General features: G+C 36.5%; 1 protein-coding gene across 3 annotated transcripts in view; it reads right to left on the reverse strand.

The window, feature by feature from the left end:
- arhgef3 (Rho guanine nucleotide exchange factor (GEF) 3) overlaps positions 1–24,923 on the reverse strand; it is an 89,216-nt gene that overhangs the window by 33,745 nt on the left and 30,548 nt on the right. For 2 of the 3 annotated variants that reach the window (XM_062038087.1, XM_062038088.1), the window contains one exon: positions 24,156–24,218. In XM_062038087.1, coding sequence (XP_061894071.1) covers positions 24,156–24,218 — 63 coding nt within the window. Of the gene's footprint in view, positions 1–1,739; positions 2,317–24,155; positions 24,219–24,923 lie in introns of those variants that run through there. The other variant, XM_062038089.1, reaches the window with a different exon arrangement.

Raw genomic sequence — 24,923 nt, forward strand, 5'->3', positions numbered from 1 at the left:
ATTATATATAGATATATTTTTTTATAACTTTAGAAAAAGTTTCTCGTGCGCACGAGATACATGTCTAAAAAAAAAGTAATTATATTTTAAAAAACTTTTTTTAGACATTATCTCGTGCGCAAGAGAAACTCTCGTGCGCACGAGATAATGTCTAAAAAATTTTTTTTAAAAATATAATTACTTTTTTTTAGACATGTTTATCGTGCACACGAGAAACTTTTTGTAAAGTTATAAAAAAAAAAAAATTGATAATATTTTTTTTTGGAATTTTTTTTAGACATGTATCTCGTGCGCACGACAGACTTTCTTGTGCGCATGAGATACATGTCTAAAAAAATATATATATAATAATTATATATATATATATATATATTTTTTTATAACTTTATAAAAAGTTTCTTGTGCGCACGAGATTTATGTCTAAAAAAAACACAAAAAAATAAATTATAAAAACATTTTTTTCCCCCATGTCTCTTTAGGGGCTCCGTATGTTTGTATTGTTACTTTGTACTTTTGTTTAAAAAATGTCCTAACTTGGTTGCCAGTTAAACATTTTACAACTCTACCTCTGCCTACATGTTCCATATTGAAGTTATTATCTATTATTTAGCCATTTTATTTATTGTTTTGCTTGTGTATATTTGACAGAGACGGAACCTATTTTATTGCCTTTGGTTGTGATTTGTATTCCCGTGCAAAATGTTGTGAATAAATCTGCTTATAATATAGTGTTGGTATTGTTACTTTGTACTTCTGTTTAAAAAGGTTCTGTGTCATGATCCGTGATCATGTTTTGTGTATTCTGTTGGTTTGGACTCCTTTAGTTCCTGTTTGTGCACCTCCTGAGTTTAGTTACCATGGCTACTTATTAGTTTCACCTGCCTCTTGTGTTCCGGACGCGCACCTGTTGGTAATCACTGACATTATTTAAGCCTGCCTTTGCCAGTCAGTCGGTCTGGCTTCTTTATTTGCGTCACGCTACTGTTACCTTAGTTTTGCTTGTCTCCTAGCCCCTGCTAGTGACCCCTAGTCTGTGCTAAGTAGTAGCCTTAGCTCCAGGTGCGATCGGCACCTTATTCCGTCGGTTTGTTTTCTGTTTTGTGTTAATTTACTATTAAATCATGTCCTTACCTGCAAGTCCTGTCCGGATTCGTCCATTTGCATCCGGGGAGAACAAACCCCGCATCACCATGCGACCCGGTCGTAACAGTTCTGACTTGATTGCCAGTTAAATAGTTTACAACTCTACCTCAGCCTACATGTTCAATATTGAACTGCAACTGTGTTTGTCAATACATTATTGAGACATTTTATTTATTGTTTTGCTTGCGTATATTTGAGGGTCCCCCACCTCCACCCTTAACAGAGGCAGAACCTATTTTATTGCTTTTGGTTGTAATTTTTATTCACGTGCGAAGTTTGCTAACATTTTGTTTTGAAATTATTGTTATTTAACATATAGATTTAAACATTTCAATTAAAATGTTAAAATATATATGAGACATACAAGTTTATTGCATTAATAGTGTTATCTTACATCAGTGGTTCATTTGGTTTCCAAATACTATTGACAATGATATCGTTAATCTGCAATTTGTAGGTCAGTATATCGTCGAGCAAAATGTGTTATCAGCCCAGGTCTTATACCTGCTGATTATGACTCAAGCATCTGCTCAAAACCTTAGTGACGGCAATGCCAAATCCACAAAATCCTAACTTAAACATACAGAGCTCCTCACCAGAACTTGCTTGTTTTCCCTGCTGAACTCCACAGAGAACCCGGGCTTCAGCTGCTGCACCAGCAGAGTCAGCCGGTTCTTCCCTGCAACCATGGCGCTCAGACCCAAACCCCGCTCAGGCTCCAGAAAGCGTCAAGAAGAACGTCCGAGAAGACGTTTGCAACGATCGGGGGTCCAAGATTGTTGAAGTTGAAACGTCCAAAAACAAGACTCATACCAAAGAATCCAGACGTTCATAGACTTTGTCAGGAAAGTCTAGCTGTGGGAAATGTAGTTTTTGTGCCAACCCAGAAATCGAGCTGAGGGTCGACCTTGTGTTTCCTGCTGGTCACATTCGTCCTGGGCAAAATATTTGGGCCAGAACATCAACAGTTGGGTCTTGAGTTCCCAGTCAATGAAAAGGTTCAAAGAGATTCCAAACCCAAAATCTTCAGTTCTGGTTCTGTGGTTGTCGAATCCTCTGATGAAGTTGTATCTCTCTTGTCAGTGAGCCCGACTTGTCTTTTGATGCTTTGTCAGCTCTCCTCTCGCTCTCTGATTCACCGCCTCGTCACTCACCCACTACACTTCCCTCCCTTCCTTCCCACCTCTCCCTTGCTTTCTTTCTGCCGATCTATTCGTACTCGCAGCCAAGCAGTTCTAACCTTGCCCACCAAAGACCGGCCAGGAAGTGGCACAATGACACACATGAATGACACCACTGTTTTCACGGAAAAGCCAGTCTGGAGAAACGGAACGTGACCTGTAAACAAGCTAAGGGTTATTTGTCACCGCCGATTGGTGGTTGTGCTCCGGCCTGCATTGATCACGGTCAATAGCGGGAGTAATTACAGGAGGGTTGCCAGGAGCCTGCAGGCATCTAAGCCTCTGTCCTCTTTTTGGTTTTTTTTGCAGCTGTGTAAATCGTTCCCTTGCATTTTGGAAATATGTACGCCACTGGCACCCCACCTTAAAGGCCTACTGAAATGATTTTTTAAAATTTAAACGGGGATAGCAGATCCATTCTGTGTCATACTTGAACAATTCGCGATATTGCCATATTTTTGCTGAAAGGATTTAATAGAGAATGACGATAAAGGTCGCAATTTTTGGTCGCTGATAAAAAAAAAGCCTTGCCTGTACCGGAAGTAGCGTGACGTCACCGGAGGAAGGACTCCTCACATTTTCCCATTGTTTACACCAGCAGCGAGAGCGATTCAGACCGGGAAAGCGACGATTACCCCATTAATTTGAGCGAGGATGAAAGATTCGTGGATGAGGAAAGTGAGAGTGAAGGACTAGAGTGCAGTGCAGGACGTATCTTTTTTCGCTCTGACCGTAACTTAGGTACAAGCTGGCTCGTTGGATTCCACACTCTCTCCTTTTTCTATTGTGGATCACGGATTTGTATTTTAAACCACCTCGGATACTATATCCTCTTGAAAATGAGAGTCGAGAACGCGAAATTTTTATCTCCACGACAATACATCGGCGAAGCTCTTTAGCTACTGAGCTAACGTGATAGCATCGGGCTCAAATGCAGAAATAAGTAAATAAACCCCTGACTGGAAGGATAGACAGAAGATCAACAATACTATTAAACCATGGACATGTAACTACACGGTTAATGCTTTCCAGCCTGGCGAAGCTTAACAATGCTGTTGCTAACGACGCCATTGAAGCTAACTTAGCAAGGGGACCTCACAGAGCTATGATAAAAACATTAGCGCTCCACCTACGCCAGCCAGCCCTCATCTGCTCATCAACACCCGTGCTCACCTGCGTTCCAGCGATCGACGGAAGGACGAAGGACTTCACCCGATCACCCGTGCGGTCGGCGGCTAGCGTCGGCTAGCGCGTCTGCTATCCAAGTAAGTCCTCCTGGTTGTGTTGCTGCAGCCAGCCGCTAATACACCGATACCACCTACAACTTTCTTCTTTGCAGTCTCCATTGTTCATTAAACAAATTGCAAAAGATTCACCAACACAGATGTCCAGAATACTGTGGAATTTTGAGATGGAAACAGAGCTTTTTTGTATTGGATTCACTGAGGTACCAATACTTCCGGTTCAACGATTGACGCCACGCGCATGATTCATCATATATTGACGTTTTCAACCGGAAGTTTAGCGGGAAATTTAAAATGTCACTTTATAAGTTAACCCGGCCGTATTGGCATGTGTTGCAATGTTAAGATTTCATCATTGATATATAAACTATCAGACTGCGTGGTCGCTAGTAGTGGCTTTCAGTAGGCCTTTAAAGTGTCCGTGAGATGCCACGCTCACGTTCATGGGACAGATGAGAGAGGCCGTGACCAATTTGAACACATGAAGACCTCAGAGTCCAAAAATCCAGATTAAATAACATTAAGTAAAGGTATTTGTTAGAATAATTGTTTGTAAGTTATCACAAAAAACTTTGTGTTGAAATGAGTTCCAGGCAAAAAGACAAAAGGCTGTCTTGGAAACCAACCAAGAAGAAGGTTAGTAAAACTCTACTGGGACTTCAAAGCGGAGAGATGACAGGATCTGCCCAATTTCCAGACGAACTCTTTTTGAAGTATTTTACGAACTCTTTTTGAACTATTTTACGACCTCTTCTTTTGAACTGTCCGGTAACCAAAGGCAACGCTGTTTACGACCCACTTCCCTCTGGAAGCAGCTGTGGTCAGGTGGCGGGAAAAAGTCAAATAAAGAAGGAGGAGTGCAATCTTTTGGCAGAGCGTGCTGAGACACTGTAAGGCAGGGGCGTCCAAAGTGCGGCCCGGGGGCCATTTGCGGCCCGCAGTTAATTGTTTACCGGCCCGCCACACATTCCGGAAATGCTATTGCAAAAATAAAACGTTAAAAAATAAGTGGAATGAGGTGAAATCTAACTAGAAAAAGTTGCAATGTTGACACAAAGCTGCCATGCAGGCTGTTTTTTTTTCTTCCTTTGTCTATCTTTATTTTTATTTTTTTGCCATTGCTCAAAAAAAATAAATAAAAACAATCTATGTTATAATGAACTATTGACCTATTCAAGGCTCCAATTATTTCAAATATTTCACTTTAAAGTGTTTTCTGTGGAAAATATTGCATATATTGTGTGCGTTTTCTTTGACAAAAGAGCATAAAACAAACAAAATAATTAGGGATGTCCGATAATGGCTTTTTGCCGATATCCGATATTCCGATATTGTCCAACTCTTTAATTACCGATACCGATATCAACCGATACCGATATAAACAGTCGTGGAATTAACACATTATTATGCCTAATTTGGACAACCAGGTATGGTGAAGATAAGGTCCTTTTAAAAAAAAATAATAATAAGATAAATAAATTAAAAACATTTTCTTGAATACAAAAGAAAGTAAAACAATATAAAAACAGTTACATAGAAACTAGTAATTAATGAAAATGAGTAAAATTAACTGTTAAAGGTTAGTACTATTAGTGGAGCAGTAGCACGCACAATCATGTGTGCTTACGGACTGTATCCCTTGCAGACTGTATTGATATATATTGATATATAATGTAGGAACCAGAATATTAATAACAGAAAGAAACAACCCTTTTGTGTGAATGAGTGTAAATGGGGGAGGGAGGTTTTTTGGGTTGGTGCACTAATTGTAAGTGTATCTTGTGTTTTTTATGTGGATTTAATAAAAAAACCCCAAAAAAAAACCCGATACCGATAATAAAAAAAACGATTCCGATAATTTCCGATATTACATTTTAAAGCATTTATCGGCCGATATTATCGGACATCTCTAAAAATAATAGTTCAAACGTAAAATGGACAGATATATCTGAAGTTGATCTCGTAACTTAAGTGTTGAAAGTAAAAAAAAAAACTAATAAAAATGTATCAATTTACGAGTGAGGGACCTTTTGGATCCCAAATATATTTAATGGGATTGTATTGATCTTTTAACTGTGATTACTCAAAAATATTAAAATAACTAAAATCAATGGTGTCCTTCATTACTGATCTTTTAGGGCTCTAACTACCAAATACTGCATATTTCAGTTTTACTATAAAAAACAAGGTTGTCTTTGACAGAAAAGGCTTTTTTTTTTTTATTACTTTATATCAACCTGAAATTGATATAGAGATTTAAAAACATATATAATTTGACTTATTTTTTACATTTTAATAACTGAGACCCTTTATGGTCCCCAGGAGCCCTAAAGGTAAAAAAACAACAACAAAAAAATATATTTTGTTATGTTTGAAAATGAAAAATATCAAAATGGCCCCCTGCATGCTTTAATTTTTCCGTGTGTGGCCCTCAGTGGAAAAAGTTTGGACACCCCTGCTGTAAGAGGTTACCGGTCGACGGCGACTCTCCTCAATATATTGAGTCCAAATTGAACTCTGTCTCAGTTTAATTCTTTGCCTCTTGTCTTGTTTAATAGATGTCATCAGTGTTTGAACCTGACAGTATTAAATCAATTAGCATTTTAATGAAGGAAATAAATATCGATCATATTACAAAACGTAGTTTAGGACTTAATGGAAAAATACTTGTTGGGTCAGATGTTTCTTGTAGTTGGCCACTAGGGTTGCACACATCTTAGGAGGTATTTTGGACATGAAAAACGTGCATATACGATCATTTATTTACCACAATAGAAATACTAGTGCAGCTAGGGAGTGCACACAAAGCAAACACCTGTCTTAGTAGCTTAGCATAAGCCACTGGGGCTGTACGGTATACTGATACTAATAAAGTACTGCGGTACTAATGAATTAAAAACGATATCAAAATTGCAGTACTGTTTTTTTTCATGTGCACACACACACACACACACACACACACACACACACACACACACACACACACACACACACACACACACACACACACACACACACACACACACACACACACACACATTTATTTACAGACAGACAGTTTTGTATTTCGTCATTGTTTCTTTTGTTAACATCAGAGTCAGTTCTGCAAAAAGGTCATCCCTGGAAGCACACAGTTTATGGACAGCGCATACAAGCAGAAACAGCACAGAGAGGAAGAATGTCAATAAACGGCAATTCTACTGGTTAATGAAGAGGGTGCATGAAGCGCAACGTGGAGGTATTTGGGCTTTAAAACTATCGATAATGTTGAGCAGGGCCGGCCCGTGGCATAGGCCGTATAGGCAAATGCTAAGGGTGCCGTCCATCAGGGGGCGCCACGCCAGTGCCACAAATGTTGGAGGAAAAAAAAAAAAAAAAAAATTGGTACTATTATTTTTAAATACAAAAAATAATCCCACGTTAATTAAAATGCAAAGTAAAGCCTATTTAATAGAAATATTATTTGTTACAACATTACGCCTCCCCTCCCCCCGCACGGTGCGCCCCCTCCCTTCCCATATCATGACTCTTTTTGGAGTCACCACCAAAAAATCAACACAAAATGTCAAAACGGCCAAAACCGTCAGGTGCCCAGGGAAGAAAAAAGAGAAAAGAAGAGGAGAAACGAGAAAAAGACAGAGGTAGCATGTAGGTAACGTTAGCCTACATGAAATTATTTGTCTGTTACAGAATGTGATAGTAACCTGGCTTTTTAGCATTAAGCTAATGTTACATGATTCGGCAATTGCTATTCAATAAATAGCTAGTTCTGCTTTAACGTCGGGTTAATATTGTGTAGGGGGATAAATTGTTATGGAAAATAATAATGTAACGTTAGGTAATTACAGTACTCCCACCTTACATTCCTCAGGGACATTTGTATTAGATCTTTTAAGCAGGTGTTTTTTGTTGACATTGTTATTGCCTTATGGTTAGCTAATGTTTGCCCTGCAGGTAATAGTCACTTTTCCACCCCTTTATATATTAGGTATAGTTGTAAGCCTAGTTGTTAAAGTGCACATCATTATTGTTAATTAAGCAATATCACATGAGAGGGAATGCTGTTTTTTAATTTGAGCACTGCTGTGATTCGGTAAAAGATAATCATAACATAACATTCTCATATAATATGTTAATTTGCTTTCTTTAAGTAAAAAAAAGGTCAAAGACAAAGCTATTCGGTTTCTTGTGAGTATATACACTTCACTGCCGATGTGGGGGGGCGCCACCTAAAATCTTGCCTAGGGCGCCAGATTGGTTAGGGCCAGGCCTGAAGTTGAGGCTTTAAACACGGAAGCTGCTTTAAAACATGCCTCGCCCGCTTCAAAATGAGGTAAATGTTAAAATCAATAGCATTCAGATCTGCACAAAGAGTTTAAAGAGTCACAGGTATTGTAGTTAACAATCTCCCCTGCTGTGCACATACAGCTGCTTGGTTTGTTGCCAAATGTAATAGCACGGTCCAAACCGCCCACGTAGCACAAACTAATGCAAGTCAAATGACTACATTTTGTGACAAATTCCTACAATTTGTGTTTTATCTGTAACGACGTGGGTTTTACCTGCTACATGTCTTTTCTGTGTAGTTTTTTTTAAGTATTTACTAATTATTTTATTTGTCTTAAAGCACAGACCAAGAGTGGCGACCTTAAATCAGTAAGCATTTAATAAAATGTCAATGAAGCTTTCTATTATATTCTAATCTAATCCTAGATTATGGTAGAAAGTCCCCAAAAATGCCTTTTAAATTGTATTCAAACCATCTGAAATTGTTCTTTGAGTGCAATAGGAAACATATGTTTAATGTATCGCACAAATTTATGTTAAAATTAAGCCGATATGACATTTATTTTGTAATCCGCTTTATTTTGAAAAGAAGTACACAAATATTGGTACCGTATTTCCTTGAATTGGCGCCGGGAATATGGTATTCGCATGCCTCGAATTACAGCCGGGTCAAACTGGTTTCGCAAAATAATTAGCGCATGCTTGGCACTTCCGCCGGGTCAAATATGAGTCATTAAATGACTCCCGCCTCCTGGTGGTAGAGGGCGCTAGTGATCCTTCTTGCGACTGCTGGTACTGCAGAAGAGTGCTGCAGAAGAAGACAACCGGCAGCAAGAGTGCGCAGCCATTGTTTGCTTGGACTTTTACCATGGAGGATTACATATCTAGAATAAAACAGTTTTCTAAACTGGACTTTCAAACGAAGCAGGAGGTAATACTTAAAAGGAAGATCTCCATCGAGACAGAGACACTTTTAAAACTGAAGAAGGATAAGGAAGACTTCTATATCAATGCTTTTCTTCAAAAGGAGCTGGCATGGACTCATTTATACCTAAAGGTAAGACAATAATAACGTTTTTTTTATTAAATGTGCTTTTCATGATAAGGTAAGCGCCGGAGTGAGAAGAGGCTTTAAAATAATTAGCGCATGCTTGGCCATCCCGCAGGCTTCTGGTAAGCGCCGGAGTGACAGGAGGTTTTAAATTAATTAGCGCCCCTGCGGCTATTCAAGGAAATACGGTAACCTTAGTAGCCACAGAACAATGAAGTAGAGCAGTGTTTTTCAACCTTTTTTGAGCCAAGGGTTGAAAAAATCTGGAGGCACACCACCAGCAGAAATCTTTAAAATCATTTTACTGTCAGTTGACGGTAAAAAGTTGTTGTCACAATTGTTGGATATGACTTTAAACCCCAACTAACCATGCATCACTGTAGCTCTTGTCTCAAAGTAGTTGTATTGTCACGACCTGTCACATCACGCCGTGACTTATTTTGAGTTATTTGCCGTTTTCGCTCCACAGTAAGTCTTTGCTGTCGTCCAGCATTCTGTTTTTCTTTACTTTGTCGCCAGTTCAGTTTTAGTTTCGTTCCGCATAGCCTTCCCTAATGAGATCATCTCCCACTGTAAAAACACTGAAGTCGAGGTTGCAGAAAACAACTCCAGTCCTGTTCAAAGGACAGGACAAGGAAGCAGTCTGATTGGCAACCAGGAACAGGTGTGTCCTGACTGTGAATCAGGGACAGGTGTGTCCTGACTGCGAAGCAGGTGTGGGAGCCAAGGAAGGCACGCAGGAAGTGGAATTTAGAAATAAGAGCGCTGGAACGGAAATAACACCAAAACAGGAAAACATTAAGAAGGAGTCCAGAAGGGTCATGACACACAAAGGCATCCTGGACATCTGGGGGTCTTTAGTACTACTAAGCACCTAAGGACAGATTCTCACCAAAAGGTAATCGCTTCTTCCTTGGTTCTCTCCTACGGGGAAGTTGGTATTTTTGGTGTGGTTCTGCTAACTGTAGGTGTGCTTCTATTTAATGTTTTACAACACGTAATAAATAGAGATAGGATTCATGGTTATTTAAAAGGGAGCCATTCCTTTAAAAGAGCCGTTCAAAAGACTGGCTGGTTATGATAGTTCTATTTTTTAACAGTTATTTTGATTTTTAGCAACTGGTGGCCGTTATCAGATAAGACGTGGATCAGAACAATTAACATTTACACAATTTTTACTGTGTTGGTAAAAAATCATTTTGAAATATTGGCAATAATTGTACATATTTTTTTAGTTTTTACTGAAAATATTTCTCAAGGTGGTATCACTATTTTGGATTTGCACTAACCTAAAGAACCTTTTAGCATTTTTAATAATACAGATTTTAAAAAATAAATACACAAAACAAGTAATAATAAAATGTATAGATGTTTACAAAAATGTAAATACAATTAAAATTAGGATGTAATAATAATAATGTGAATACAAAATTGTAGTGTGTGTACGTTTGACTTACATCAGAACAATGAACCATAAAAGTGAATCCAAATTTTAAAAAAGTAACTAAATAAAATCAAAATAAATAAACAAAATCAATTCAAAGTCAAATGTATTTAAAAACGTGTAAATTTTTAGTTGAGTTGACTTGGGGGCCGCATTGGGTTAAAAAAAATGTGGCCGGGGGCCGGACATATATATATATATATATATATATATATATATATATATATATATATATATATATATATATATACGTATATATATATATTAGGGGTGTAACGGTACGTGTATTTGTATTGAACCGTTTCGGTACAGGGTTTTCGGTTCAGTTCGGAGGTGTACAGAACGAGTTTCCACACGGACATATTAAGTAGCGTAACGCACGTTGTGTAAACAATGCACACCGAGGCACAACACACGGCATGCTAGCAGCTAACGGGCTAGGATAGACTGACCATACGTCCTCTTTTCACCGGACATGTCCTCTTTTGCGGAGCTGTCAGGGCGGAGTTTCTTAAATGCCTCAAATGTCCGGCATTTTGAGTTAGGGTTGCGTGTATTTTCAATGTACGTTCAGGGTTAAGAAGGGGTTAACAACAAAACAAACAGCAGCATTGGTGAGGGAGGGGCAGAGACAGAGAGAGAGAGAGTTATGATAAACGCGCATGCGTCGCCAGGCTCTGCTTTTTATCCATAGATTTATCACATTTAATTTTTTATTATCTATAGCAGGGGTGTCAAAAGTGTGCCCCGGAGGCCATTTGCGGCCCACAGCTAATGTTTTAAAGGCCCACGGCACATTCTAAAAATACTATTAAAATAAACAAAAACATAACAAAAGGGAAATAAAAAAGCTTAAAGGTTAAATGTCATTTAGAAAAAATTGCAATGTTGACTAATAAAACAAAGCTGTTTTTTTTTTCTTTCAAACTGTCATTGCTCAAAACATAATATTGAATCAAAATCAATGTTATTATGAATTATTGACCTATCCAAGGTTCCCATTACTTCACATCAAATATTACACTAAGAAAAAAAATTTTGGTGGAAGATTTTGCAAATTTGGTAAATAAATAACCCCAAAATTTATATTTTGTTGTTTTCTTACTGTACCGAAAATGAACCGAACCGTGACCTCTAAACCGAGGTACGAACCGAACCGACATTTTTATGTACCGTTACACCCCTAATATATATATATATATATATATATATATATATACATATTCCAAGCGCGATGATGTCACGTTCTCGATGGAAAACATGCATTTTTAGTCAATAGGATTTGCCTGGACGGCAAGGAGACACGGAAAGTAACAAGCGGTAGAAATTGGATTAGGAAGAACAGATATAAAAAAATAATAATTATTATTATTTTATTTTTTGGGGAGGTTTTCACTTCAAGCACACCTGTGAAGTGAAAACCATTTCAGGTGACTGCCTCTTGAAGCTCATGGAGAGAATGCCAAGAGTGTGCAAAGCAGTAATCAGAGCAAAGGGTGGCTATTTTGAAGAAACTAGAATATAAAACATGTTTTCAGTTATTTCACCTTTTTTTGTTAAGTACATAACTTCACATGTGTTCATTCATAGTTTGGATGTGACAATCTACAATGTAAATAGTCATGAAAATAAAGAAAACGCATTAAATGAGAAGGTGTGTCCACACTTTTGGCCTGTACTGTATGTATATATATTAGGGCTGCAACAACTAATCGATTAAAATCGATTATTAAAATAGTTGAAGATTAATTTAGTCATCGATTCGTTGGATCTATGCTATGCGCAGAGTTTTTTTTGTTTTTGTTTTTTATTTAAAAAAATGTTTAAAAAAAATAATAATTAATAAACCTTTATTTATAAAGGGCAACATTTACAAACAGCTGAGAAACAATAATCAAAATAAGTATGGTGCCAGTATGCTGTTTTTTTCAATAAAATACTGGATAGGATAGAAATGTAGTTTGTCTCTTTTATCCGATTATTAATCGATAAATCGAAGTAATAATCGACAGATTAATCGATTATCAAATTAATCTTTAGTTGCAGCCCTAATATATATATATATATATACTGTATGTATATATATATACTGTATATATATATATAAAAATATATATATAAATATATATATATTAGGGCTGCAACAACTAATCGATTAAAATCGATTATTAAAATAGTTGCAGATTAATTTAGTCATCGATTCGTTGGATCTATGCTATGCGCATGCGCAGAGTTTTTTTTTTTTTTTTGGTTTTTATTAAAAAAAAATTATTTTTTAAATTTTTTTAATAAACCTTTATTTATAAAGGGCAACATTTACAAACAGCTGAGAAACAATAATCAAAATAAGTATGGTGCCAGTATGCTGTTTTTTTCAATAAAATACTGGATAGGATAGAAATGTAGTTTGTCTCTTTTATCCGATTATCAATCGATAAATCGAAGTAATAATCGACAGATTAATCGATTATCAAATTAATCTTTAGTTGCAGCCCTAATATATATATATATACTGTATGTATATATATATACTGTATATATATATATAAAAATATATATAAAAATATATATATATTAGGGCTGCAACAACTAATCGATTAAAATCGATTATTAAAATAGTTGAAGATTAATTTAGTCATCGATTCGTTGGATCTATGCTATGCGCAGAGTTTTTTTTGTTTTTGTTTTTTATTTAAAAAAATGTTTAAAAAAAAAAAAAATTAATAAACCTTTATTTATAAAGGGCAACATTTACAAACAGCTGAGAAACAATAATCAAAATAAGTATGGTGCCAGTATGCTGTTTTTTTCAATAAAATACTGGATAGGATAGAAATGTAGTTTGTCTCTTTTATCCGATTATTAATCGATAAATCGAAGTAATAATCGACAGATTAATCGATTATCAAATTAATCTTTAGTTGCAGCCCTAATATATATATATATATATATACTGTATGTATATATATATACTGTATATATATATATAAAAATATATATATAAATATATATATATTAGGGCTGCAACAACTAATCGATTAAAATCGATTATTAAAATAGTTGCAGATTAATTTAGTCATCGATTCGTTGGATCTATGCTATGCGCATGCGCAGAGTTTTTTTTTTTTTTTTGGTTTTTATTAAAAAAAAATTATTTTTAAATTTTTTTAATAAACCTTTATTTATAAAGGGCAACATTTACAAACAGCTGAGAAACAATAATCAAAATAAGTATGGTGCCAGTATGCTGTTTTTTTCAATAAAATACTGGATAGGATAGAAATGTAGTTTGTCTCTTTTATCCGATTATTAATCGATAAATCGAAGTAATAATCGACAGATTAATCGATTATCAAATTAATCTTTAGTTGCAGCCCTAATATATATATATATATACTGTATGTATATATATATACTGTATATATATATATAAAAATATATATAAAAATATATATATATTAGGGCTGCAACAACTAATCGATTAAAATCGATTATTAAAATAGTTGCAGATTAATTTAGTCATCGATTCGTTGGATCTATGCTATGCGCATGCGCAGAGTTTTTTTTTTTTTTTTGGTTTTTATTTAAAAAAAAAAATTTTTTAATTTTTTTTAATAAACCTTTATTTATAAACTGCAACATTTACAAACAGCTGAGAAACAATAATCAAAATAAGTATGGTGCCAGTATGCTGTTTTTTTCAATAAAATACTGGATAGGATAGAAATGTAGTTTGTCTCTTTTATCCGATTATTAATCGATAAATCGAAGTAATAATCGACAGATTAATCGATTATCAAATTAATCGTTAGTTGCAGACCTAATATAAATATATATATATATATATATATATATATATATATATATATATATATATATATATATATATATATATATATATATATATATATATATATATATATATATATATATATATATATATATATATATATATATATATATATATTCTGTACTGTGCTGTAGTCAAGAGTCCAATTTGAAAGGAGAAAAGTAAGTGAATTAAAAAAAAAGTCCTTTTTCAGCAGCAAAAAGAAGGACAACAGGAGTCATTGTGTCACATTTAGAGTGGTTTCCATGGTTTCCTTCGGATGCACTGACTGATCGCAGAGTCAGGCTCGACATCTGACCTCCACAAGAAACACATGTCGCATTCAGCAGACAACGGCCGCCCCTCTGACTCATGTGACACACCAACCACTCGACTGGTCTCGCTTCATTCTGACACGTGCGACGGTGGCATGTACCGCGTGCACGGAGCACAACCCCGACACGCAGCAATGGAAGGGTGACGATGAGCTCGTTGTCTATCCCCGCTCGATAATTGCTCGTCAAACCATGTGACCCGGCAGAAAGTCATTAAGGCAGGAAACAAAGCCGATAATGAGTTTGGCAGCCAATGTGCCTCGCGTGTTTTTCTACTTTTCAGCCTGTACGGTAGGGAAGGGTATTCATATGAGACCCGTTCCTGGGTGGGTCTCGCGTGAGAGGAAGAGGTTAAGCATTTTGCAATGCATTCTGCTATAAGTGACGGACGGCGCCACTGACGCGGTGGTCAAAGTTGGAAATGCCACAAATCACATTTTAAGCTAGTCGACACTCAACAACATAATGAAGAGGGCCCACAGTTTCAAGAGCCCAAGGCCTCAAAATTCAGATGTTTCTCTAGAACAGTGGTTCTCAAATGGGGGTACGCGTACCCCTGGGGGTACTTGAAGGTATGCCAAGGGGTACGTGAGATTTTTTTTTTTTATATTCTAAAAATAGCAACAATTCAAATATCCTTTAAAAACCTATCTTTTTTCCCAAATCGTTCAAGAAAGACCACAACAAATGAGCAATATTTTGCACTGTTATACAATTTAATAAATCAGAAACTGATGACATAGTGCTGTATTTTACTTCTTTATCTCTTTTTTTCAACCAAAAATGCTTTGCTCTGATTAGGGCAGGGGTCACCAACCTTTTTGAAACCAAGGGCTACTTCTTGGGTACTGATTAATGCGAAGGGCTACCAGTTTGATACACACTTAAATAAATTGCCAGAAATAGCCAATTTGCTCAATTTACCTTTAACTCTATGTTATTATTAATAATTAATGATATTTACACTTAATTGAACGGTTTAAAAGAGGAGAAAACACGAAAAAAATGACAATTAAATTTTGAAACATAGTTTATCTTCAATTTCGAATCTTTAAAATTCTAAATTCAACCGAAAAAAAGAAGACAAAAACTTAAAAAAATAATTTATGGAACATCATTAGTCATTTTTCCTGATTAAGATTAATTTTAGAATTTTGATGACATGTTTTAAATAGGTTAAAATCCAATCTACACTTTGTTAGAATATATAACAAATTGGACCAAGCTATATTTCTAACAAAGACAAATCATTATTTCTTCTAGATTTTCCAGAACAAAATTTTTAAAATAAATTCAAAAGACTTTGAAATAAGACTTAAATTTGATTCTACAGATTTTCTAGATTTGCCAGAATAATTTTTTTGAATTTCAATCATAATAAGTTTGAAGAAATATTTCACAAATATTCTTCGTCGAAAAAACAGAAGCTAAAATGAAGAATTAAATTACAATTTATTTATTATTCTTTATAATAAAAAAAATACATTTACTTGAACATTGATTTAAATTGTCAGGAAAGAAGAGGAAGGAATTTAAAAGGTAAAAAGGTATATGTGTTTAAAAATCCTAAAATCATTTTTAAGGTTGTATTTTTTCTCTAAAATTGTCTTTCTGAAAGTTATAAGAAGCAAAGTAAAGAAATTAATTTATTTATTTAAACAAGTGAAGACCAAGTCTTTAAAATATTTTCTTGGATTTTCTAATTCTATTTGAGTTTTGTCTCTCTTAGAATTAAAAATGTCGGGCAAAGCGAGACCAGCTTGCTAGTAAATAAATACAATTTAAAAAATAGAGGCAGCTCACTGGTAAGTGCTGCTATTTGAGCTATTTTTAGAACAGGCCAGCGGGCTACTCATCTGGTCCTTACGGGCTACCTGGTGCCCGCGGGCACCGCGTTGGTGACCCCTGGATTAGGGGGTACTTGAATTTAAAAAAAATTCACAGGGGGTACATCACTGAAAAAAGGTTAAGAACCACTGGTCTAGAACAGTGGTTCTTAGCCTGGGTTCGGTGAGTCGGCCTCAGGGGTTCGGCAGAGCCTCCGCCGTGGAGGTCAAGACACGCCCGACTCATCGTGTAAACAAAAACTTCTCCCTGTCGGTGTATTATGGATACCCCCAAACAATGTTCCCTCTAATTTTCCATATGTGCAAACACAAAAACTCCTTGAGCATTCAGTGGAGCACATGTGAGCGACGTCACACCTGCAGCACACCTGTCCCAAACCCGACTAAATAACAAGTTCAATGTTTTATTATTGTAATCAAATGACAGCAGTCATTTCCATGAGATTATTTTCTAATATAAGAGTTTTGGCCCACTTACACTGACTATAACATATTGTTTTTCATGAGCTGTGTACTAGTATTCTATGTCTGGGCGGGGGTCCTGTTTGGGAAATAATGTGTACCCCTTTCAGATATCGCATTTAGTTCCCACTAAGACATTCCCATGTTGCACAATGAGATGTAAACATGGGATCATGCGTACATTCCTGTAACTTTCCGTTTGTAAAATATATCTTTATTAGTATTTCTTTAATATAATAACATCATTTTATGATTCCGGTTCGGGTTAGGTGAATGCGCATATGAAACTGGTCTGGTGGGGTTCGGTACCTCCAACAAGGTTAAGAACCACTGCTCTAGAAAGTGCCTCCGCAGGGTATATTCCTTTGAGACTGTGTTTACTTGTTTACAAAGTAAACACATCATATATGTCAGGCCTGGGCAATTATTTTGACTCGGGGGGTGAAATTTAGAGAAAAAATGTGTCGGGGGGGCCGGTATATCTGATTTTGAAGAACACTAATATAAAACCTCCCAATAATGTCTGATTAAATACTAAAAACGTAATGACAGATCGCCTTAAAAAAACAGAAGGGAATATTAAATAGTTTTACTGAATGAGACACCCAGAATGTGCATGAAAATAAAGAATGTGGGATTTACAATATTAACTATGAAGGATAAAACACTGAATCACCATCATACCTCGTCTAGAGCCCTAAGGTCAGCTGACCAACTGTTGTTGGCGGTCCCCAGATCCGGGCTAAAGACCAGAGGGGACAGAGTTTTCTCCGTGGCCGCCCCTAAGCTCTGGAACAGCCTTCCCCTCCACATTAGGTCAGCCCAGAGCCTGGGGGTCTTCAAAACCCTTCTTAAGACCTACCTCTTCTCGCTGGCCTTTACCCTGAGCTGAGCCCGCCCACTCGGCCACCATTGCTAGTCCCCCCTCCCGCCCTCCCCCCACCTTTGTTGTAGTTTTTTTTGTTTCAATTTGTCGCACTTTTATTATTTCATTATTTTTATCTTGCAATTTATTTATTTTTATCCAAACCCTTTCACCGTATTTCTTTTGCACTATCTTGTTAAGCTTATGCATTGTTTATGTTCTTTGTTTGTTTTAGTTTTTTAGTTTAGTTTAGTTTTTTGCTCTATGCTTTTTAACCTGTAAAGCACTTTGGTCCAATTTTTTAAAATTGTTGTAAACGTGCTATATAAATAAAGTTGCCTTGCCAGTTGCTTGCCTTCAATGACTGTGGTAGGTTTGGCATTGATGTGGGTTCTAAAATCAATAATCACGTCCTTCGTATTACAAACCCCGTTTCTGTATGAGTTGGGAAATGGTGTTGGATGTAAATATAAACGGAATACAATGATTTGCAAATCCTTTTCAAGCCATATTCAGTTGAATATGCTACAAAGACAACATATTTGATGTTCAAACTCATAAACATTTTTTGTTGTTGCAAATAATCATTAACTTTAGAATTTGATGGCAGCAACACGTGACAAAGAAGTTGGGAAAGGTGGCAATAAATACTGATAAAGTTGAGGAATGCTCATCAAACACTTATTTGGAACATCCCAAATTGGGAACAGGTGGGTGCCATGATTGGGTATAAAAGTAGATTCCATGAAATGCTCAGTCATTCACAAACAAGGATGGGGCGAGGGTCACCACTTTGTCAACAAATGCCTGAGCAAATTGTTGAACAGTTTAAGAAAAACCTTTCTCAAGCAGCTATTGCAAGGAATTTAGGGATTTCACCATCTACGCTCCGTAATATCATCAAAGGGTTCAGAGAATCTGGAGAAATCACTGCACGTAAGCAGCTAAGCCCGTGACCTTCCATCCCTCAGGCTGTACTGCATCAACAAGCCACATCAGTGTGTAAAGGATATCACCACATGGGCTCAGGAACACCTCAGAAACCCACTGTCAGTAACTACAGTTGGTCGCTACATCTGTAAGTGCAAGTTAAAACTCACCTATGCAAGGCGAAAACCGTTTATCAACAACACCCAGAAACGCCGTGGGCTTCGCTGGGTCTGAGCTCATCTAAGATGGACTGATACAAAGTGGAAAAGTGTTCTGTGGTCTGACCAGTCCACATTTCAAATTGTTTTTGGAAACTGTGGACGTCGTGTCCTCCGGACCAAAGAGGAAAAGAACCATCCGGATTGTTCTAGGTGCAAAGTGTAAAAGGCAGCATGTGTGATGGTATGGGGGTGTATTAGTGCCCAAGACATGGGTAACTTACACATCTGTGAATTGCCATCCAAGCAACATTACCATGGACGCCCCTGCTTATTTCAGCAAGACAATGCCAAGCCACGTGTTACATCAACGTGGCTTCATAGTAAAAGAGTGCGGGTACTAGACTGGCCTGCCTGTAGTCCAGACCTGTCTCCCATTGAAAATGTGTGGCACCTAAAATAGCACGAGGGAGACCCCCGGACTGTTGAACAACTTAAGCTGTACATCAAGCAAGAATGGGAAAGAATTCCACCTGAGAAGCTTCAAAAATGTGTCTCCTCACTTCCCAAACCTTTACTGAGTGTTGTTAAAAGGAAAGGCCATGTAACACAGTGGTGAACATGCCCTTTCCCGACTACTTTGGCACGTGTTGCAGCCATGAAATTCTAAGTTAATTATTATTTGCAAAAAAAAAAAAAGTTTATGAGTTAAATATGTTGTCTTTGTAGTGCATTCAACTGAATATGGGTTGAAAAGGATTTGCAAATCATTGTATTCCGTTTATATTTACATCTAACACCATTTCCCAACTCATATGGAAACGGGGTTTGTAGATATGTTGAGCTGTATAAACAAATTCAGTAACAACGGGACCATGGCTGGACTCATTTCCACTGAGAAGACTGACAATGGCCGTGTCACTAGCGTCCTGTTAGCATGCTTACCCTGGCACGTGTTTGTGTACAGGATAAAAAGGAAGGGCTGAAAGCACACATCCTTCAGGTGATAAAATACCGTTCACCTTGACTTGTTGGGATCGATTAGTTAACAATTGTAAAACCCAACCGGTCAGATTAGTCCTGGCAGGAGTCAAGGGGGACAAACATCCTGTGCTGGACTTAGCTGAGCGGGAAACGCCCGGGAAGGAACTGGCAGTAACCAGCTCTAAAAATACAGACACAAGCAAGATGGGGGACCCAACACGGGGGACAAAACACCCCGACAAGCCACAACCCCCAACCCAAAATCCGGCCCGCGGGAAATCTCAATTATTTTTTTTATTTGTCCGATAATATTTGTTTATAATGTCTATTTTCTGCTGGATCTATTCTCTATTTTATGCTGCCCTTTTTTTCTTGTTGCAGCTGTTACATATACTGTAGTATTGTACATCGGAAATCTAAGTAAGATGAAATATGTCAAATAAGGGTGATATTTGCTTATTTTCTGTCTGATAAGATCATTCTTCTCACTAAGCAGATTTTATGTTAGAGTGTTTTACTTGTTTTAAGTGTTTTGCTCCTAAATGATCTCAGTAAGATATTACAGCTTGTTGCTGAGATTTGATGAGCTATATTGAGTAAAACATGCTTGAAACTAGAATATCAACTGTTGCAAAGCTGTGTCATCAACACTCACAAGTATAAAACTACTTTTTTAAAGTCATCATTTCTTATTTCAAGCATGAAATAAAAAAAATCATGACTTTGACACAATTGTGTCTCATAATTAAAACAGATGACAGCCAAATGGACTTTGCTGTTTTATTTTCAATGAAACAATAGAAAACACGTACTCATATAGTAGTACAGTTGGCACAGTACATTAAACTGACAGTTAATATTTAAACATTTCAAACAATTTTGAACAGAAATAGTTCATCCACATTCAGATAAATCCTGAATTCTGGGTTGTAAAAATATATATATATATATATATATATATATATATATATATATATATATATATATATATATATATATATATATATATATATATATATATATATATATATGTGTGTGTCTTAATTAGATTATCCAAAAAAAATAGTGCTCGATACCGTGGTAGAGCGTAATATGTATGTGTGGGAAAAAAATCACAAGACTATTTCATCTCTACAGGCCTGTTTCATGAGGATTTCCTCAATCATCAGGAGATTTCTCCTGATGATTGAGGAAACCCTCATGAAACAGGCCTGTAGAGATGAAATAGTCTTGTGATTTTTTCCCACACATACACATACATATATATATATATATATTTCTTGCGCACTAATTGACTGAAAGAGCACGCACTTGGCGCGATGATGTCATGTTATCCATGGAAAAATGCATTTTTAGACAATATGATTTGCCTGAGCGGCTAGGAGACCCCGAGAGTAACAAGCGCTTGCCTTGTTGCCTTTCCATTAAGAACAATAAACTAGTTTTTAGTATAAGTTTGCTGGTTTCAAGAAATGTAATGCAGAGCGCATATCATTATGTCAAGATAATGGCACCAGCATTTACTTCATTTAAGAATATTTTTCAACATATTGAGCAAAAAAGTCTCATATTTGTTTTTTCTACCAAGAAAAGTGCACTTATTATTAGTGAGAATATACTTATTTTAAGCTATTTTGGGGTTCATTGAGGTTAGATAATTTTACTTATTTTGGAAAGTCTTGACAAGCCAAATTTTCTTGTTCTATTGGCAGATAATTTTGCTTAGTTCAAGTAAAATGCCCCTCATTTTTGTGGTTTTTTTCCTTGTTTTTGAACACTGACTTTTTGCAGTGCAACAATGATATCATCTGAGAAATGGACATTGTAACAGTGTAGGTCTGACTTGGTAGGATATGTACAGCGAGCGGTGAACATAGTGAGCTCAGAAAGCATAAGAACAAGTATATACATTTGATTATTTACATTTGGTTATTTACAATCCGGGGAGGTGGGATGTGGTGGGGGGAGGGTGTCAGTTTAGGGTTGTAGCTGCCTGGAGGTGTTCTTTTAGTGCGGTTTTGAAGGAGGATAGAGATGCCCTTTCTTTTACACCTGATGGGAGTGCATTCCATATTGATGTGGCATAGAAGGAGAATGAGTTAAGACCTTTGTTAGATCGCAATCTGGGTTTAACGCGGTTAGTGGAGCTCACAACTTCAGATTGTTTTCTTTGTCTTACTTTGGCCAAAAATAGGACAAACACATTCTGAAAATATTACAATAAAAGTATAGAAAAAAAAATACCCGGCAGCGGTACAGTTAACTGTGGCAGCCTCAGAGAAAGTTGTACATGTAAACAACAAACTACGGTGAGTTCAAGAACCGCCGAAATTAGTAGGACAAAACGGCGCTCGCCAAATCCTCTCATCTGTGAAGCATGTTTAATATAAACTGTTGGATTTCTGACAATTAGGAAGTTTGGTGGTGTCATGTTTGTCCTCCTACACAAACAATATTACAACAAAAAATATATTCCCCCCCCCATTTTTGAAAAAGCTCTAAGGCAAAGTCGTTTTCACTGAGGGCCACATCGCAATTATGTTTGGCCCCAGAGGGCCACTTTTAACAGTGAACACTATTACTACATAATGTTTTATGCATATTATTAGTAGTTGGGTTTTTTTAAACTAAGATGTAAAAAAAAATATGGTAAATTGCAATAATTTCACCTTAAAATTGTGGGTATATTACTGTGAATGGAAAAACAGTACTGCTGTTTTTATGGTAAAAAAATAAAAAAAATAAAAAAAGCAGCGCAGTTGCCAGAATTTTACTGTAAAATTCACATTTGTTTTTTTAATGTAAAATAAAAATAAAAATGCATTTTTACAGTAAAATTTTGGCACCTGAGCTGCCATTTTTTATTTATTTTTTTAACGCAACTCAACAACTGTAGGTTTTTCGGTGTATTACTGTAAATGCCAAAACGACACCATAGATTATTACAGTAAAAAAAAGTAGTTTTTTTCATTTAGAGAAAAATGCTGTAAAAAACACAGTAAATTTCACAATTTTACCATTGAATCTATTGCTACTTTTACATTGCACAATTTGATGGGTAACTTGCTTTTTTCATTATTATTAGTATTTAAAAAATGGTTTGAATGGTAAAAAAAAAAAAAAAAAAAAGGCAGCGCAGTTGCCACAATTTTACTGTAAAATTTACATTTGTTTTTTTAATGTCAATTTAAAAAACCTGCATTTTTACAGTAAAATTTTGGCACCAGAGCTGCCAGTTTTTTTTGTTGTTTTTTTTTACCGCTAATCAACAACTGTAGATTTTTCGGTGTATTACTGTAAATGCCAAAACGACACCATAGTTTATTACAGTAAAAAAAAGTACAGTTTTTTTCATTTAGAGAAAAATGCTGTAAAAAAACACAGTAAATTTCACAATTTTACCATTGAATCTATTGCTACTTTTACATTGCACAATTTGATGGATAACTTGCTTTTTTCATTATTATTAGTATTTATTTGTATTTAAAAAAAATGGTTTGAATGTTTGATAATATATTTTTGCATAATTAAACAATATTTAAGTTAACAAAATTTGCTATTTCCTGGAGTACATGTATTTTCTTTCTGCCAAAATAGAAAGAAATAATACATTTAGTAAGACATGTTACATTACTTTGATACATATTATTTCCAGGATTTCGAGGGCCAAATAAAAGGAAGTGGCGGGCCACATCTGGCCCCCGGGCCTTGGGTTTGACACCTGTGCTCAAAGGAAGTGGTCCCCAACCTTTTTGTCATAAAGAAATACAATCATGTGTGCTTACGGACTGTATCCCTGCAGACTGTATTAATTTATATTGATATATAATGTATATATTGTGTTTTTTATGTTGATTTAATTTAAAAAAAAATATATATATATGTATGTATATATATATATATATTTTTTTTAATATATTTTTTTTATTTCTTGTGCGGCCGCGGGCCGGTACCAATCGGTCCACGGACCGGTACCGGGCTCCGGACCGGTACCGGGCTCCAGCCCCCAACCTTTTTGTAGCTACGGACCGGTCAACGCTTGAAAATTTGTCCCACGGACCGGTGGGGGTGGGGGTGGGGGTATTTAAAATTTTTATTTATTTATTTATTTTTTTCCCCATAAAGAAATACAATCATGTGTGCTTACGGACTGTATCCCTGCAGACTGTATTGATTTATATTGATATATAATGTATATAGTGTTTTTTATGTTGATTTGATTTAAAAAAAAAAAAAAAAAAAAAAATTATTATTATTTTTTTTTTTTAATTTCTTGTGCGGCCCGGTACCAATCGGTCCGCGGACCGGTACCGGGCCACGGCCCGGTGGTTGGGGACCACTGCTCTAAGGGATCATGTTGACTTTGGGGTTTCAAAGTGGATGAAGTGAACTTACGTTGATCTCCAGACTGCAGAGACTGAGCGAGTCTGCATCTCTACTCGCCTGCTTCCTTTTCTTCTGCAACACACAAAGCGCATCACACCTCACATTAGCACACGTGTGTTTATGACGTCATCATAGTGGACATACTGGCAGCCTAAACGTAAACTACTAGGAGTATCGTCCTTCTGCTGGCACAGAAAAAAAAGACCGACAAGCCTACATCGTGCTTTTTATTTGTATTTTGTTCATGTCACGCACTTGCATGCGTTTACTGGAGAAGGTATAGGTCGAGTCACTAACCCCTGACATCAACAAGGCAACACCCTTTTATCTGCCGCGCGGCGGTTCCTGCCGGGCGCCATGGCAACTAAACAGGAAGAAACACACAGTCCTGCTGGGTCGTTGAGGTCGCACCGAAGTGTGACAAGCGAGACGCGGGAGGCGAGGAGAGGACACGAGGAGAGGAGCGAGGGGGGGATACCGCGTGGGCGAGACAATGGCGGGAAGCGTGACGTTTACGCGGTATTGTGTGGCGTCTTTGTTGTCAGTCGGACGTTATTTAACCTGGCAGACTTTACCTTTACCCCCCCAACTCCCTGCCATTAAAGGACATTCAAGACCAGGACTCTGGTCCAAGGTCCATGACCAGGTTCCCGTACACCAGGGGTGTCCAAACTTTTTCCACTGAGGGCCGCACACGGAAAAAATAAAGCATGTGGGGGCCATTTTGATATTTTTAATTTTCCAACCATAACAAAATTAATTGATTTTTTTTTTTTT

This window comes from Entelurus aequoreus, linkage group LG26 (genome assembly GCF_033978785.1).
Source record: "Entelurus aequoreus isolate RoL-2023_Sb linkage group LG26, RoL_Eaeq_v1.1, whole genome shotgun sequence".
NCBI classification, from domain to species: domain Eukaryota; kingdom Metazoa; phylum Chordata; class Actinopteri; order Syngnathiformes; family Syngnathidae; genus Entelurus; species Entelurus aequoreus.